Here is a 14187-nt window from a genome sequence, read left to right on the forward strand (position 1 = left end):
ACATTGTGCTAACCTGCTTAGGACCGCCATGGTAGCCAATTCCAGGGGAAGCCAAGAACACAGTAGTGTGCAACTGGGTGCTTGTGGCTGGTGGACAACTTTTCTTGAATAAAGGCATCATGCATGGGAATTATTTAATTTTATATTTTGGAGCTCTCTAGACTGCAAATTTTTCCCATATCTGTCTGTAAAATTCTTGCATGCACAGAATAAACACAGGGCTTTTGCTCATTTTCCATGGAAGTAGATACATATGTAAGAAGCAAGTTTCTGTTCTCAGCATTGCTTCTGTCTTTAAGCCCCCAGCAACCTGTATTATCATCACCTCTACCAAAGTAGTCCTGTTGAGGGTCTTACATGATGCCCCTTTAATAGGCTTTTTCTCCTTCACTAACATATTGGTCTCTGCCATTGGGTAGAAATGATCTGATTACAGCTTCTTACCTGAACCCTGTCACAGTCACCAATTTGAAGCCTGGTAAAGTACTGTAACCTTTCCAGAACTGGAAAACAGAGTAAGACAAGTGTCATTGTGTCAAGGTCCAGTGAGAGATAAGTCAAAAAATTTAAAGCAGAGTAAGAAACACATATTCTTTACTACCCAGGTAAAATTTTTTTCCTCTATTTTTTATTAATGCTGGCATCAGGAGATCCTTGAAGAGGTAATTCCTATCTACCTATATCAGGCTGGGTCCTCCAAGAAGCAAGCACCAGATGAAATGTGCGGGGAGTTTTACCCAGGGAAATGCCTAGCAAAGAAAATGGGGAGGTTTCTTTGAATACCAACTCACAGGAGACTCATTTTAATTCAAGTCACATTTGCAGGCAGATGTTATACGCAAAGCACTGTGTGTGCAGGGCACTGTGCCAGGTACGTGGAGGGGTGGGATCTGAAGATTAATATGACACTCTCTCTTTCCACAAAGGTATATAACTGATTGATGTGTATGTGTGTGTGTGTGTGTGTGTGTGTGTGTGTGTGTGTGTAAGCTCCTCACGCTGTGCAGAACTATTACATGCCAGATATGCAAATCAAGTGCCCAAGAGCTCTTCAGCACTTTGGCATGGCACCCATGGAAAATGAAGATAATTTCTGTGGTATAAAAGGGTAAGCAGGGCAGCCCTGGTGGCTCAGCGGTTTAGCGCCGCCTTCAGCCCAGGGCCTGATCCTGGAGACCCGGGATCGAGACCCACGTCGGGCTCCCTGCATGGAGCCTGCTTCTCCCTCTGCCTGTGTCTCTGCCTCTCTCTCTCTCTCTGTGTCTCTCATGAATAAATAAATAAAATCTTTAAAAAAAAAATAAATAAAAGGGTAAGCAGAGGCACTCCTGGCCTGAGGAAGGGGCTTGGCTGCCCAGAGAATTAACGGAAGTCAATATCTCAGCCTACTTGTAATAATTTGTAGCACACCAATTGGGAAGCTGTGTTCTAAATGAGTTAATTCAAGCAAAGCATTTAGGCTCAGATGAATTAATCCAATGTAAAGCACTTAGAATAGTGTCTGGCACACAGTTAACATTCAGGGAATATTCTCTATTTTTATATGAGTAAATTTAAATCTGTCTTAAGTGAGAATGCCTCCATATCTCTAATATAGAATGGTCTGAAACCCGCAGTACTAGCTTTAGGCTGATCTGCCCAAAAGATGTTAGGGGCTTCATCCAGGGGGTGTGTGAAGACAAATAGAAATGTACCATCAGGCACTTCTAGACCAGGTTCTTGTATCTCTGAATAAGATTCAGTGAATTGATGCCACCAAATCTCAGAATCAATTCTACCCTGGGAAGAAGTTCCACCTACAGGTCATGATGATGTCAAATCATCCCCTGAACGCTATTTGATTTGAGCACTTCTTAATCCATTATCCCAGATGTTATAGGAATAATTTCAATGTCCATATTCATAAATTCTGACAGATTCAAGCAAATCATCCTCTGTAAATGCAACAGATTCAGTTCAATCCAAAGAGCTGGTTGGTTAAGGGGTTTCCAGGGCTAAAACCTACCGCTGTTTCCAGGTCAGTCTTGTAGGACCTATAGAGAGCAGAGGAAGAATTCTTGAGGTCCTCTTGAAAGCCCACATTGAGTCTGACTGACATTCTTAAAGTAACATCTGCTGAAAAAACGCAGGGCAATATTTCAAAATCTCGTGTTAGCATGTGAATACACACAGGATGGAGAAACATTTGCTTGAGTTGGTATCAAATGGCAAATCAGCAAAGAAACATTTAATGAACAGTTACTTACCTCCCTGGAGCTGGCAAAAAGGTCCCTTGGGAGGTAGTCCTTTCAGGCAACTGCAACGATGCCCCGCAAGGGAGCTGTCATGCTCTTGACAAGTGGGATTGTGGAGGCACTTTTCCTGAGGCCACCTATAGCCCGTCTCACAGGAGCACCAGATTTCATTTCCAGCAGGTCTGCAGACTAGCATTAGCCAGAACGGTGAGGAGAGAGAGGATGGTCACCACCTTTATATTTATAGATAAGTATTTATACTTGTAGAATATCCTGACTTGACTCCATATTGCCCTCTGGGAAGTTCAAGAGTATTAAATGAGATTCATGTGATTCCCATTATGCATCACCATGTAAAGGATGACTGCTCTGACTACCTCAGGGGACGATGCCTACAATGATAACATGAAAAACGTATTCCTGGACATACAGTGTATGGTAGCCAGTTTCAAGGATGGGCCCTGACCATCCTATTTCTGAATACTGACACCTTTTTGTAACTCCTTCTCATACTGTACTAGGTTAGGTCTGTGTGCCCACAGAATATGGTGGAAATGATGATATATCATTTCTTACATTATGATGTAAAAGACACTGTGGCTTTCCTCTGTGATCTCTCTTTCTCTCTCTCTCTCTCTCTCTCTCTCTCTCATCACTTGCTATGGGGTAGCCAGCTGCCCAATTGCATGAGGACATGTCATGGAGAGGCTGACCTTGTGAGGTACAAAAGCCTCCTGCCAACAACCACATAAATGGGCTTCAAAGTGGATTTCCAGCCAGAGTTGAGCCTTCAGTGGACTGCTACTCTGGTTGACAGCTTGACTACAACCTCATACAATCTGAGCCAGAGCCACCCACCTAAGGTCCTCCTGAATTCCTGGCCCTCATAAACCGTATGATACAGTAAATGTTTGTTGTTTTAAGATGCTAACTTCTGGGGTAATTTGTTAAGCAGCAAGAGATAACAAATACAGAATACAAATACAATTGTGCCCTTTACATTTCTAATCAAATGTGAATAACCCAAACAGTTTCTGATTCCACTGGGGACATTGGAAAATGCTCTGAAAACAGAGCGCTTTGAATTTATTTTTAAAACTCAATTAAAGCCATATCACTAGGAGCTGTCTGTTCTAAGGATCAGCTCCTAGGCGAAGGCCCACAGAGTGACTACCCAAAGGAAAACCATAAAATCATTGTTCCTGAAATAAGAAGGATGCTCAAGCTCTAGTGAATCTGTGGACATTGATGCAGTTTCGTGCTTCAGCATTGACAGGAAGTGGCATCCAAAGGGAGCTATGAAGCGGCCATTTCAGGTTCTGCTAGTACATATGAAAAATTAAAAACTTAGAACGCATAGATGATATTGATGGACTACTTAAAATATGAGAAATCAAAAAAATTTTTAAAAACAAGCATTTTGTTCTTGCCTCCATTTGAACATCATAAAATCCAGTATCTCTCAGTGCTAGCAAGGCAGGAACTTTGTTTAAGACAAGCTTCCCAGGTGGTGGTGCTTGAGAACTAGGACAGCTGGCATAACTTCAGAAAGAAAGCAGTAACCAGAAGGCCCAATCTCATAGCCTGGAGGTTTCTAGATTATGTCTTGCTTCCAATCTGGGTGTATACCTGGTTTCTATTTCCTGACCTATGATGCCAGAATGAAGGAAACTTGCCACTTATTAATACCTGAACCAGTCCTTGCTGTACCCACTGATTACCCAGAGGCATGGCACCCAGGAGTTTCTCATGAAAGACTGGGCAGTATCTTGGGATGTATTTTGTGACAACCAATATACAAACCACCAAGCAAACATGTGGCCGCCACTTGACATAAGGACCCTGGCTGAAGAATTTGCCAATAGGAGCTTCATTCTGGAAGGATGTAAAGTCATAAAATCCATACCTCAGGGCTTTTTGGCTTATTTCACTTGTCTCCTAAGTACAACAACCTACTCTACTAGTAAGGAGCTCAGACAGCCTTTCCCCTGATATGTCCAACTCTCCATTCTGAAGCAATGGGTCTTTGACTCACCTGTTGTCACCTCAATGCTTAAAATGTTGGTGGCCAGGTCAGTGCTGTTCCCTGGAATTGGGAAACTGAGGCTGTTCACATAAGCTTTGATAGGCTCCAGGAAGGAGGCATTTTCAAAACTGATCTCCACATCAACAGTGTACTCTGCAGGTACTGGGCTGCTTGAGGCAACTGGAAGGAAAGCACAGGAAACCATGAGAACTCACCATGGATGGCAAAGAGAGAATGTGGCAGGCAGCCCAACATTTCAAGGCAATGACAGGACTATGTGGATGCTGGACATGGCAGCCTCGAGGGATTTCTAATGAACCTACTAAGAGAAAAAGAAGTTTGTCAACTTGTCACCACCAAACATCCCCTTCATGGTGTTCCCTCTATGACTTGGCTGTTTATTTATTTGTTTGTTTGTTTGTTTTGAAGGAATTATTTATTCATATGAGAGAGAGAGAGAGAGAGAGCAAGCAGGAGAGGGGGGCAAAGGGAGAGGGAGAGAGAATTTTAAGCAGGCTATGCTGATGCAGAGCCTGACATGAGCTCAGTTTCATGACCCTGATCTCAGGACCTGAGCCAAGACCAAGAGTTGGACACTCAACTGACTGTGCTACCCAGGCACCCCATGACTTCACTATTTAAAGGAGGAAGGTGGGACACCTGGGTGGCTCAGTGGTTGAGCTGTCTGCCTTTGGCTCAGGGCATGACCCCGCGATCCTGGGATCGAGTCCCACATCAGGCTCCCTGCATGGAGCCTGCTTCTCCCTCTGCCTGTGTTTCTGCCTCTCTCTCTCTCTGTGTCTCTCATGAATAAATAAATAAATAATCTTTAAAAAAAAATAAAGGAGGAAGGTGACTACTCTTTCTGGTCCCAGTGTCATGGTGTCTGGTCCCAGTGTCATGGTGTCTGAATTTGAAAGATTCACGGGCTAAGCTCAGGACTTGTCCTTCCTCTCCATCCTCTCACTCTGTTTGGTTTCCAAGGTCAAGGATTGCTATGTTGAAATGTTGAAACTAGACCAGACGGGGCTAGAATAGAAGCAGGGAGACCTAACAGGGGGACCTTGGCAACAGTATAGACAATAAAGCCATGGTCCTGACTCAGAAGAATGAGTCAGCATGTTTCCAAAACCATTCACTTGACATTCAAGTATTTTGAGATTTGAACTATGCATGGCTGGAAGACCTCTGGGAAAAGTCATCCAGTTAATTCCCTTTGCTTTTTGCCTACGCGCACAGCATGGGCTCTTAGTTCTTACTGTGTATCCCTGGTGTCCAGAACATGATAGGTACTCAATAAAAGCAAAATCCACAGGTTAGAATGTAAAATAAAAGATATCTCCAGCTCTTCATCACCTTTCCAAGTTGTCTCCAGACTGAATGACTCTCTGGCATTCTAGATGCATTTGCTGTCCAGCACACAGCCACCACAGGCAAGCCAGGCTATATGTATACCAGAGTGTTTTTTCATAGTTTCCTGTATCACATCATGTGTGGTTCACTAGTTGTAAGCTTCTCAAGGGCAGGGACTATTTCTTCCACTTTTCATGGTTTTACTCCATCTGGCATGGAGCTCACCACATAATAAATGTGTGCCCAATCATTTCTTGTTAAAATTATGACTCTCTGAGATAGCCACAGATTCACCTCCCTTTCACTGCCAGAATCTTTGGCTCATTTTTGGCTGACATATATTACAGGGGCTAGTTTTGTAGCTCATGATGAGCCTTCAAAAGCTAGGAGAATTTTTTACACAGATGCATTGAGAAGACAAGTTGTGGCTTATTCTATCTTATCAGCCAAATAAGGAAAAGGTTAGTGAATACTTGCAAAACAATTACTTTAAAATTTAACCCAAAGCTGGAAGTATGATGTATATTTTGCCATAAGTTAAAATTCTAGGTATGTTTTTTTTTTAATTTTTATTTATTTATGATAGTCACAGAGAGACAGAGAGAGAGGCAGAGACATAGGCAGGGGGAGAAACAGGCTCCATGCACCAGGAGCCTGATGTGGGATTCGATCCTGGGTCTCCAGGATCGCGCCCTGGGCCAAAGGCAAGCGCCAAACCACTGCGCCACCCAGGGATCCCTCTAGGTATGTTTTCTAAAAGGGCAAAGAATTTTCCCACAACATTGCCAGATTTGTTTAAAATTTCCCAAGGAATATTGATTTGAAGCACTAAAATAGAGTAAGTTTATTATGGGAAACACCAATGAATAAATTTTTGTTGTAGAAGCTGAAATATCTGTTTACTTATAGTGGTAAACTATGTCTTAGAAGGTTGCTTTTATTCATCAACCTTTCTGAGAACTATTTCATTTTGACATCCATCATTCGACTTGCTGTAATTAGCTCAAACTGTGAAAAAGAGTCTTTGCCAACCTTTTTAAAGGTGAGAATATATTTTAAGGTATGTTTCCTACCTATAAAAATGTAATTACAAGTAGAACAAAGTGACTTTTAAAATCCAATGCAGAAGCACAGTCTGTCATGATACCATGGTGATGCCTCTAATTTCCTGTTTTCTTTCTGATTCTTCAATGGTTCTGTGATGAAAACAAGCTTCCCAGAAGAACTGTTAACCTTAATTTGTGTGCTCCTAACTCTAGACACGATACGTTGCCCTCTGGGAACATTTGCCAAGGAGGGCGGCCGCATGAGATTTACAAGGTCTGCCTTGGAGCACATTCTTTTTCCTGAAAAGTAATGCAGCAATGTTGATGCCCTCCAGTGTATTTAGTTCCAGGATTCTTTTCACCGTAGGCAGTCTATCTCCTCCCATGAATCTAAACAGGATATCCTAGACGGCAGGGCTTTTTGGAAGAGTGGAGTCAATAACAATCCCACACACCCCACTTCATCAACCTCATTGTTGCATCCCAGAGTTGACCCTGGCATGGCATCAGTGCCTGCCCGAGCACCATTCCTAACTGCTCATCCTTGAGCCCACCTCTCTGAGTTATTTTCAGACATAATTGCAGAACAAGTGTGTGTCTGGAAAGCACATGGTGATTCATGGATGCATCATTCCCCACTGAAACCAAGGCAGTCCTTCCAGTGAGATCTTACAGGGAGCTGAGCCAAAAGCTTAACATACTAAGAGGAAAGTTCCTGTGCCTTTAGCAAATTCTCTTCTATGGGATTTGTGCAACTAAAATGAAAGCACCAGCTTCCAACATTCTCTTCCCCTCATCTACCTTTAATGTTCTTCAACTTCTATACAAGTTTCAGTATAACCTTCCACCTGAGTGACACTTCTCCCTAGGGATCGGTAAGGATGGGGGATGTCCTCTAGAGAAGGAATATCTTCAGCACAAAAATAGTCAATTCTTCAAAACAGTTTCAACAACATCATAATAATTCAGAAGGCTATAAGCGTGGCCTTGGAAGTCATCTATTCTAGTGGTCCGCACATTTGATTGATGATTTTGTATACCTAGAGAGTGCAACACACATGGATACTTTGGAGCCTCAGCCCAGGTGAGCCAGAGTGAAATCTTTATGAATTTGTCCTAGAAATCTCAAATTTTTTTTTTCAATTCCTGCTAGTGATTCTGGTGATCACGCAGGCTTGGGATTTAATGTTTTAATTCAAATGAGAAAACCAAGAAGGTAATCCTGGAGAGCCAATATTAGCACCTAAACTTGTGGGTTTTTTTTTTTTTTTGTATGTGTGGCTTTTGTTTTTTTTTATTGTTTGTTTCTTTTTTTTTTTTTTTTTTTTGGCCTTTTTTTTCTAGATGCCTTTTGCTCCTATGGGGGCAAATAATTAGGTGGTCTCCAAGCATATTTGTTCAGCTCTTCAGTCATAACAGATGGATCACAAATGCTCATAATAACAGCAATAATCATAATAGTAGCTGCCATTTATTCACTGCCCGGTAGGTTCTGGAATCATGAGGAGAGTATGTATACACTTGGAAATGATAAAACTGAGGTTTAATGGGTTGAAGCCACATGAATAGCAAACATCAAAACTGGGATTTGAAACCACATTTTCCTGACCATGTTACTTTAATCATTCCCTGCCACAGTTCCAATGGAAGAAGATAATGAAGGTGATCATTTTGTAAACCCTTTGTAAACCATTGTACCATAAAAAGAAAAAAAAAAAACAAAGCATTATTATTATACATGTCTTTAGTACTAGTGTGGAATTCTTTTTTTTTTTTTGTTATTTAACAATTTATTAGATTTGAAAATAATTCAAAAGATCATAGATTGTATCATTTCCATCATAACCAAGATGAAGGCCAGAGTCATCTCAGGAGCCTTTTGTCTTCCTGATGAGTCCTTCTATTGTGTCCCACTCCTCCTTGGTGACCTTCCTCAGACTGTTGAATTCCCCTGAAATAAATACTTCCTCTCCACCGTCAAATCTAATGACTGCCCCATTGATCCAAGAAGCATAATCACTACAAAGGAAAGCGGCAAGGTTTGCAAGTTCTTCCACAGTTCCCAGCCGACCACGCGGAATTCGGTCGACCATATCTTTCTCAAATGTTCCAGTTGGGTCAAGACGGCTAAAGGCACCTTTTGTTTTTATAGGCCCTGGTTGAATCATGTTAAATCGCATTCCATATTTACCCCATTCAGCTGCAAGAGACTTGTTCATGGCTTCCACTCCTGCTTTGGCAGAAGCACTTGGTACTACAAAACCTGACCCACTCTCTGCATAGATGGTTGTGATAGCAAGAAATGCTGCTCCTTTCTGTGCTTTAATTAGTTGCTTTCCAATTTCTAATGTCACATAGGCAGTACCATTTAGAACTATGTCAGTTATGGTCTTCCAAGCATTAGCAGAGAGTCTTTCAGTGGGAGAAATAAAATTCCCTGCTGCGTTGTTTATCACAATAGCAGGATGTCCTGCAACTTTGATCAATTCCGACACAGTCTTTTGCACCATTTCAGGATTCCTAACATCACACTGAATTGCATGAACCTTATTTCCAGTCTGAGAAGAAATTTGTTCTGCAGTATCTTTTAAAACGTCAATGTTTCGGCTGGCTATCACACACTGAGCACCCAGACTGGACAGAAGGGCTGTCATTCCTTTACCAAGGCCAGTACCTCCTTCCGTAATAAATGCCACTTTTCCTTGAAAACTACTGGGCGGTAGCATCGCTTTTTGAAGGGGTGGGAAGAATTTAGACTGAAAAGCTTCATTGTTTTGATACAATAGTTGTGTTCCAAAACTGAAAAACTCACAACAATCCTATATGGTGAATTCTGTCTGCTGTTATCCCCAATTTATAGATGGAAAAGCCGCCGAGGGCCGCGGCCCCGAACGAGGAAGACGCGACCCAGCAGCGCCATCTTGGACCTCCCGGACTCTGGCTGCAGGAGCTCGGGCACTAGTGTGGAATTCTTAAAGTAAATTTTAAAATAGAAGCATATTCAAGGGCAAAAATATTAATACATGGAGGAATTATCTAAAACTTTATTCTATTTGTTTCAGCATAATAAATGTCTTAGAAATCCACACTGAGGAGGGTACTTCGGTGGCTTGGTGGTTGAGCATCTGCCTTTGGCTCAGATCGTGATCCCAGGGGTCCTGGGATCGAGTCCCACATCAGGCTCCCTGCATGGAGCCTGCTTCTCCCTCTGCCTGTGTCTCTGCCTCTCTCTCTGTGTCTCTCATGAATAAATAAATAAAAATCTTTAAAAAAAAAGTAAAGAAAAGAAATCCACGCTAAGGAAGAATGTATTGTGACCCCTTGTCATTGGCACTCATGGATTTTGACATTAAGCCTTGCTAGGTTTATTCATTTGTGATTTATTTAAAGATTTAAAGATTTATTGATTCATAGTAACTTTACTATTTATGGAGTGCCTCTTTTTCAGGCACTGTGCTAGGGACATGGGGTAAATAAAAGAGGCAAAGTTCTACTTTCATGAATCTTCTAGCCTCATGTAGGAGGTAAAAGTAAGTTGAAACTTCACTGTCGGGTAGTTCTGAAGGGCATGGGGAAAATACAGCAGGATAAAACAACAGCGGAAGGCAAAATGAGGGTAGTGTGCTTTTTTTGGAGAATGGTTAGAAAGGACCTTTGTAAAGCATTAAACATTGAGCAAAGATGCAATTGAAACAAGGAACTGTCACATGGATATTCGGGGACTACTCCCCCCAGGAAGAGAAAATAAGCACAAAAGCCATGAGACAGTGATTTCCACGGCTCATCTGGAGAACAGCAAGAAGATGCCCCTCCTGATCTGGGTCATTCCTTCTCCAGGTCATTCCTTCTCCTCTTGTGTCATGGCCCCACAGGCAAGACACATGGAGCTGCCACCCGGCCTTGTGTCCCTGTAAGGCCCCAGGGCAAGTGCCTGACTTTAAAGAAAAGTAGCTCAGCTGCTCAGGTGTCAGCATGACCTGCCTGTGGATGGGACCACTCGCACTCGCAGCCCCCAGGCAGGCCCACCCACGATCTGAGTTAAAAATCCCAATTCCTGCTCCTCTGGCCTCTCCCAAATCTGAGGACTTCGGAGCAGAGGAGAGTGATGTTCCTGGTCCTGTTCCAGGCTACACAGGACTCAGGAGGAACAGAGGACAGTCTTCCCACCTCTCTATAGAAGGTCCTTTAGAGGCCCTATGTGCTCCTCCTCTGCAGCCTCTGGACCATCTGATTCCAGAGAGTTTAACATGTTTGCTTTTTCTTGGGCTTCTGTGGCCTCGTGTTGTTTGCCTGAACTTTTCTGATTCACCGATGCCCCAAGTGAAGGTAGGACATCCCAGGTGTCATCGGTGTCACAGATGGAGGCCTGTCAGCAGGCCCAGAGACACAGACCAACCAGGATTTCCCCTCTCCTTTCCCAGAAATCGCTGCCCACCACACAGTACTTATCTTAAAGAGACATTTCTGGAAAGTTGGCCACAAACTCCAACAAGTGGTTCTGGGTCTTAATCATAGCTGTTTAAGCAAACAATACTATTTTTGCCTGGCAACTCTAATAGGAATCATGGCTTCTCAGAAGCTGGAGCCTAAGCATATGGGTAAATTAATCTCCCACCTGCCAAAGAATGAAGCCTGCTGATTCCAAGAGAGAAATGAGTTGATGTGATTTTTTTTTTCTCTTGACCAAAAGGGACAATGCTTCTTCATCCCCAAAGATTTGGCTCTGCTGTTTCTCACCCTCAGCTTTGTAGCAGGTAAATATTAATACTAGTAGGTAGCAATTTGGCAACAGCACCTATATCCTACTATATCACTGTCAGCAGATAGTCAAAGGATCCTGTTCTCCCTTCAGGTTTTAGAAAGGTTTGTTCACACAGGGGAAAACCACCAGAAACCCAGGTTATGGCTCGCTGGCAGGTGTGGATGGCGGGGAGGGTGGACAGCATTGCGTGTCATAGAACACTTGACTGTCAAGTCTGGAGAAATTAATCAATTCTGCTAGTTTGTCTTATACCCTAGTCATCAAAGTCAATCCCATGTAAAATTCTTTTCCCACTAAGATGAAGACAATGCTCCTTACTCTTTACCTTACAAAGCTGCTCTAATAATCATGGAATGGAATCTCATGAGCAAGAGCCAGAAACATGTTGAAAACTAGAACTCTGCACTATGAGCATGGACTTTAGAGACAGAAAGAGGTGGGGTGAAGTACCTTCTTTCCTGGGCAGGCCATTTAATCTCTGTAAGCCATACTTTGCCATCAGTATAACGGTAATGTTTTTTCTGCAGAATTGCTGCTAAGGAGTTGGCATGAAGACCCCTGGCAAATTATGTGGCAGTAAGCCAGGCTGAAACAGCAGGTAGAAATAATATTAATTATAGTAAATGTGATGATTGTAGGACATGCAGAAATCTGCAGGTGGGTCAAGAAATGCTAGTGCTATTCCAATCAGGTCTTGCCTTTGAGAGAGTTAAAACAGACACACAACACTAATTAGAAATTAAAAGAAGAAAGCAGTCTCAACACATGGAAGGTCAACCCTAAAACCAAGCTCAGACACCAGGCCAAGAGCACCTCCATCTTGAGATCTTACTCTGCCACCACCTTCCACCTGCTTAATGCACTAAATGCCACATGTTATCATAAGAAAGATTAGGGCCACAAGAAAAAAAATCCCAGATCTGTTCCTCAACCTGGAGAATGCACAGCATTTCCTGGACGCAGTTGAAAAAGGGCAAGCGCACCCTGGGGCTGCTAGGTCGCAGAAAGATGGAGATTCCCACGCTGGCAGCCAATAATCCAATGTTCTCACTAGGTATGTACTAAAATGTAAATAACTCCAGCACAGGGTGATGGATCTTTCTCAAAAATGTATCTGGTAACAGTCGTTCCTTTTGAAGCCAAAGAAGAACACGTGAGGATGTTTCAGCCCAGGGCCTAAGAACATTCCCAATGAAACTCAGAAACCTGGCCTGGAGAACTTCACAAAGTGACGCCGAGAACACGTTTGTGTTACATCTAACCAATAGGAAACTTCTACTCTTACTCCCCTCGGAAGATGAACCATAAGATTAAATTTGGAGCTTATTGGCAAGCCTCCAAGATAAGATTTCTATTCCAGCTCCGGGTTTTACCTCTGGCCTCCGTACCCCCCCAGACACCCTGCCTGTGCACTCTGGATCACTGCTGCCCTTCATCCCACGTCAGATCTGTCTCCAAGTCCTTTTGATCTGCTTCTTGTAGTATCTTTCACACGTGTTCCCTTTTCTCCTTTCCTATTTCCCTCGAGGGGCCAGGGCCAGTGATGGTCCATGGTGCTGGGCCTTCTCACTGCTCTCCCTAGCACTGACTTCTGTGACTAATTCATGAGGCCACAACCATCTGCCTACTTTTCACTTCAGATCATTTCCATCCTTCCCTTCCCTGTGCCAGTCTGTCAGGTGATTTAGAGACTACCTCCTAGTGTAATCAGGGCATAACTCTGGATGCATTATTCTTTCCCTGTGCTCCCCAGAAACCTCTGTGCTCCAACTGGCAGATCCACCCTTATTCTGGCCTCTGGCTCCTGGGTTTTTGTGTAGACTTCTCTTCCCTAATAGAGTTCTGAAATAGTTTTCCAAAAACACCAACTTTTATCTCATGGCATCTCTCCTCCTGCCTTCAGTGATTTTATGGGATTTTCTCTGTACCAGGGATATTTCAGGCTCTTTCAAATGCAATAGTATTTTTATAAACAAATATTTGTTTTTAATGAAAAAAAAAACAAAAAAACCCCACAAATAAACCCCTAGATAACCCTAATAACATTTAAATAATATGGACATAGTATTTGATCTTCTCAACAACCCTATAAAGCTATAACATATATATTTGTATGCGTATGTATGTCTGTGTTTGTGTGCGTGATATGTATGTGATATATATTAATACACATACATATACATATATTTGTACATGTGTGTCTGTGTATCAAGGGCCCAGTGAAGCTATATAACTGACCAAAGTCACCTAGGAAGAAGTCCATAGTGCTCTGAGCACAAATGTGCGTGTAGATCCTACTTTTAAAGATGATTCTATCCCAAACCCTAAAAAGCCAATCCAGTATATCAAAGGGACATTCCTTTTGAGGATCCTCTTTCTCTTGGGAACTTTGTTTGTACCTTTCTGGTATTTCATACCCAGAAAGGGGGAAGGAACATCTATGTGCAAGGGGATACCACCGTGAAAATAAAAACTGAATCCTATCTTCTCACTTAACTAACACACCAAACGGAACACAGACACCTCCGTGAGGCATCTGCGGGATGTAACTTTCCTGCTGGTTTCTTTCATAGGTTTCCTGGAGAGCGGTGTTGTCTGATGTAACTTATCTGTGCTCTAGCGCCTGGTCTTTCCATGGCCATTTTTTACTTTGGTGATTTTGTAAAAGTACCAAGGCCAATCCATCTTCTGCAGATGAGGGGTTGAGTCATTAACACTTCCAAAATGACTCTAGAGGCCTAAGAGCACAGAGGATCATGTATAATA

The 14187-nt window shown here is 42.6% G+C and overlaps 1 protein-coding gene and 1 pseudogene across 26 annotated transcripts in view; both read right to left on the reverse strand.

Annotated features, from left to right (window-relative positions):
* The window catches only part of ADGRF5 (adhesion G protein-coupled receptor F5), a 103317-nt gene that overhangs the window by 35542 nt on the left and 53588 nt on the right, over window positions 1-14187 (reverse strand). For 13 of the 26 annotated variants that reach the window (XM_072733576.1, XM_072733589.1, XM_072733581.1 and 10 more), the window contains 4 exons: window positions 4270-4440; window positions 2247-2423; window positions 2006-2112; window positions 445-503 (listed from right to left, as the gene is read on the reverse strand). In XM_072733576.1, the coding sequence (XP_072589677.1) occupies window positions 445-503; window positions 2006-2112; window positions 2247-2423; window positions 4270-4440 (514 nt within the window). Of the gene's footprint in view, window positions 1-444; window positions 504-2005; window positions 2116-2246; window positions 2424-4269; window positions 4441-14187 lie in introns of all 26 variants that reach the window. The other 13 variants (XM_072733550.1, XM_072733535.1, XM_025991029.2 and 10 more) reach the window with 1 other exon arrangement.
* Window positions 8432-9579, reverse strand: LOC112914054 (2,4-dienoyl-CoA reductase [(3E)-enoyl-CoA-producing], mitochondrial pseudogene; annotated as a pseudogene).

The sequence above is a fragment of the Vulpes vulpes genome, chromosome 1, assembly GCF_048418805.1.
Source record: "Vulpes vulpes isolate BD-2025 chromosome 1, VulVul3, whole genome shotgun sequence".
NCBI lineage: Eukaryota > Metazoa > Chordata > Mammalia > Carnivora > Canidae > Vulpes > Vulpes vulpes.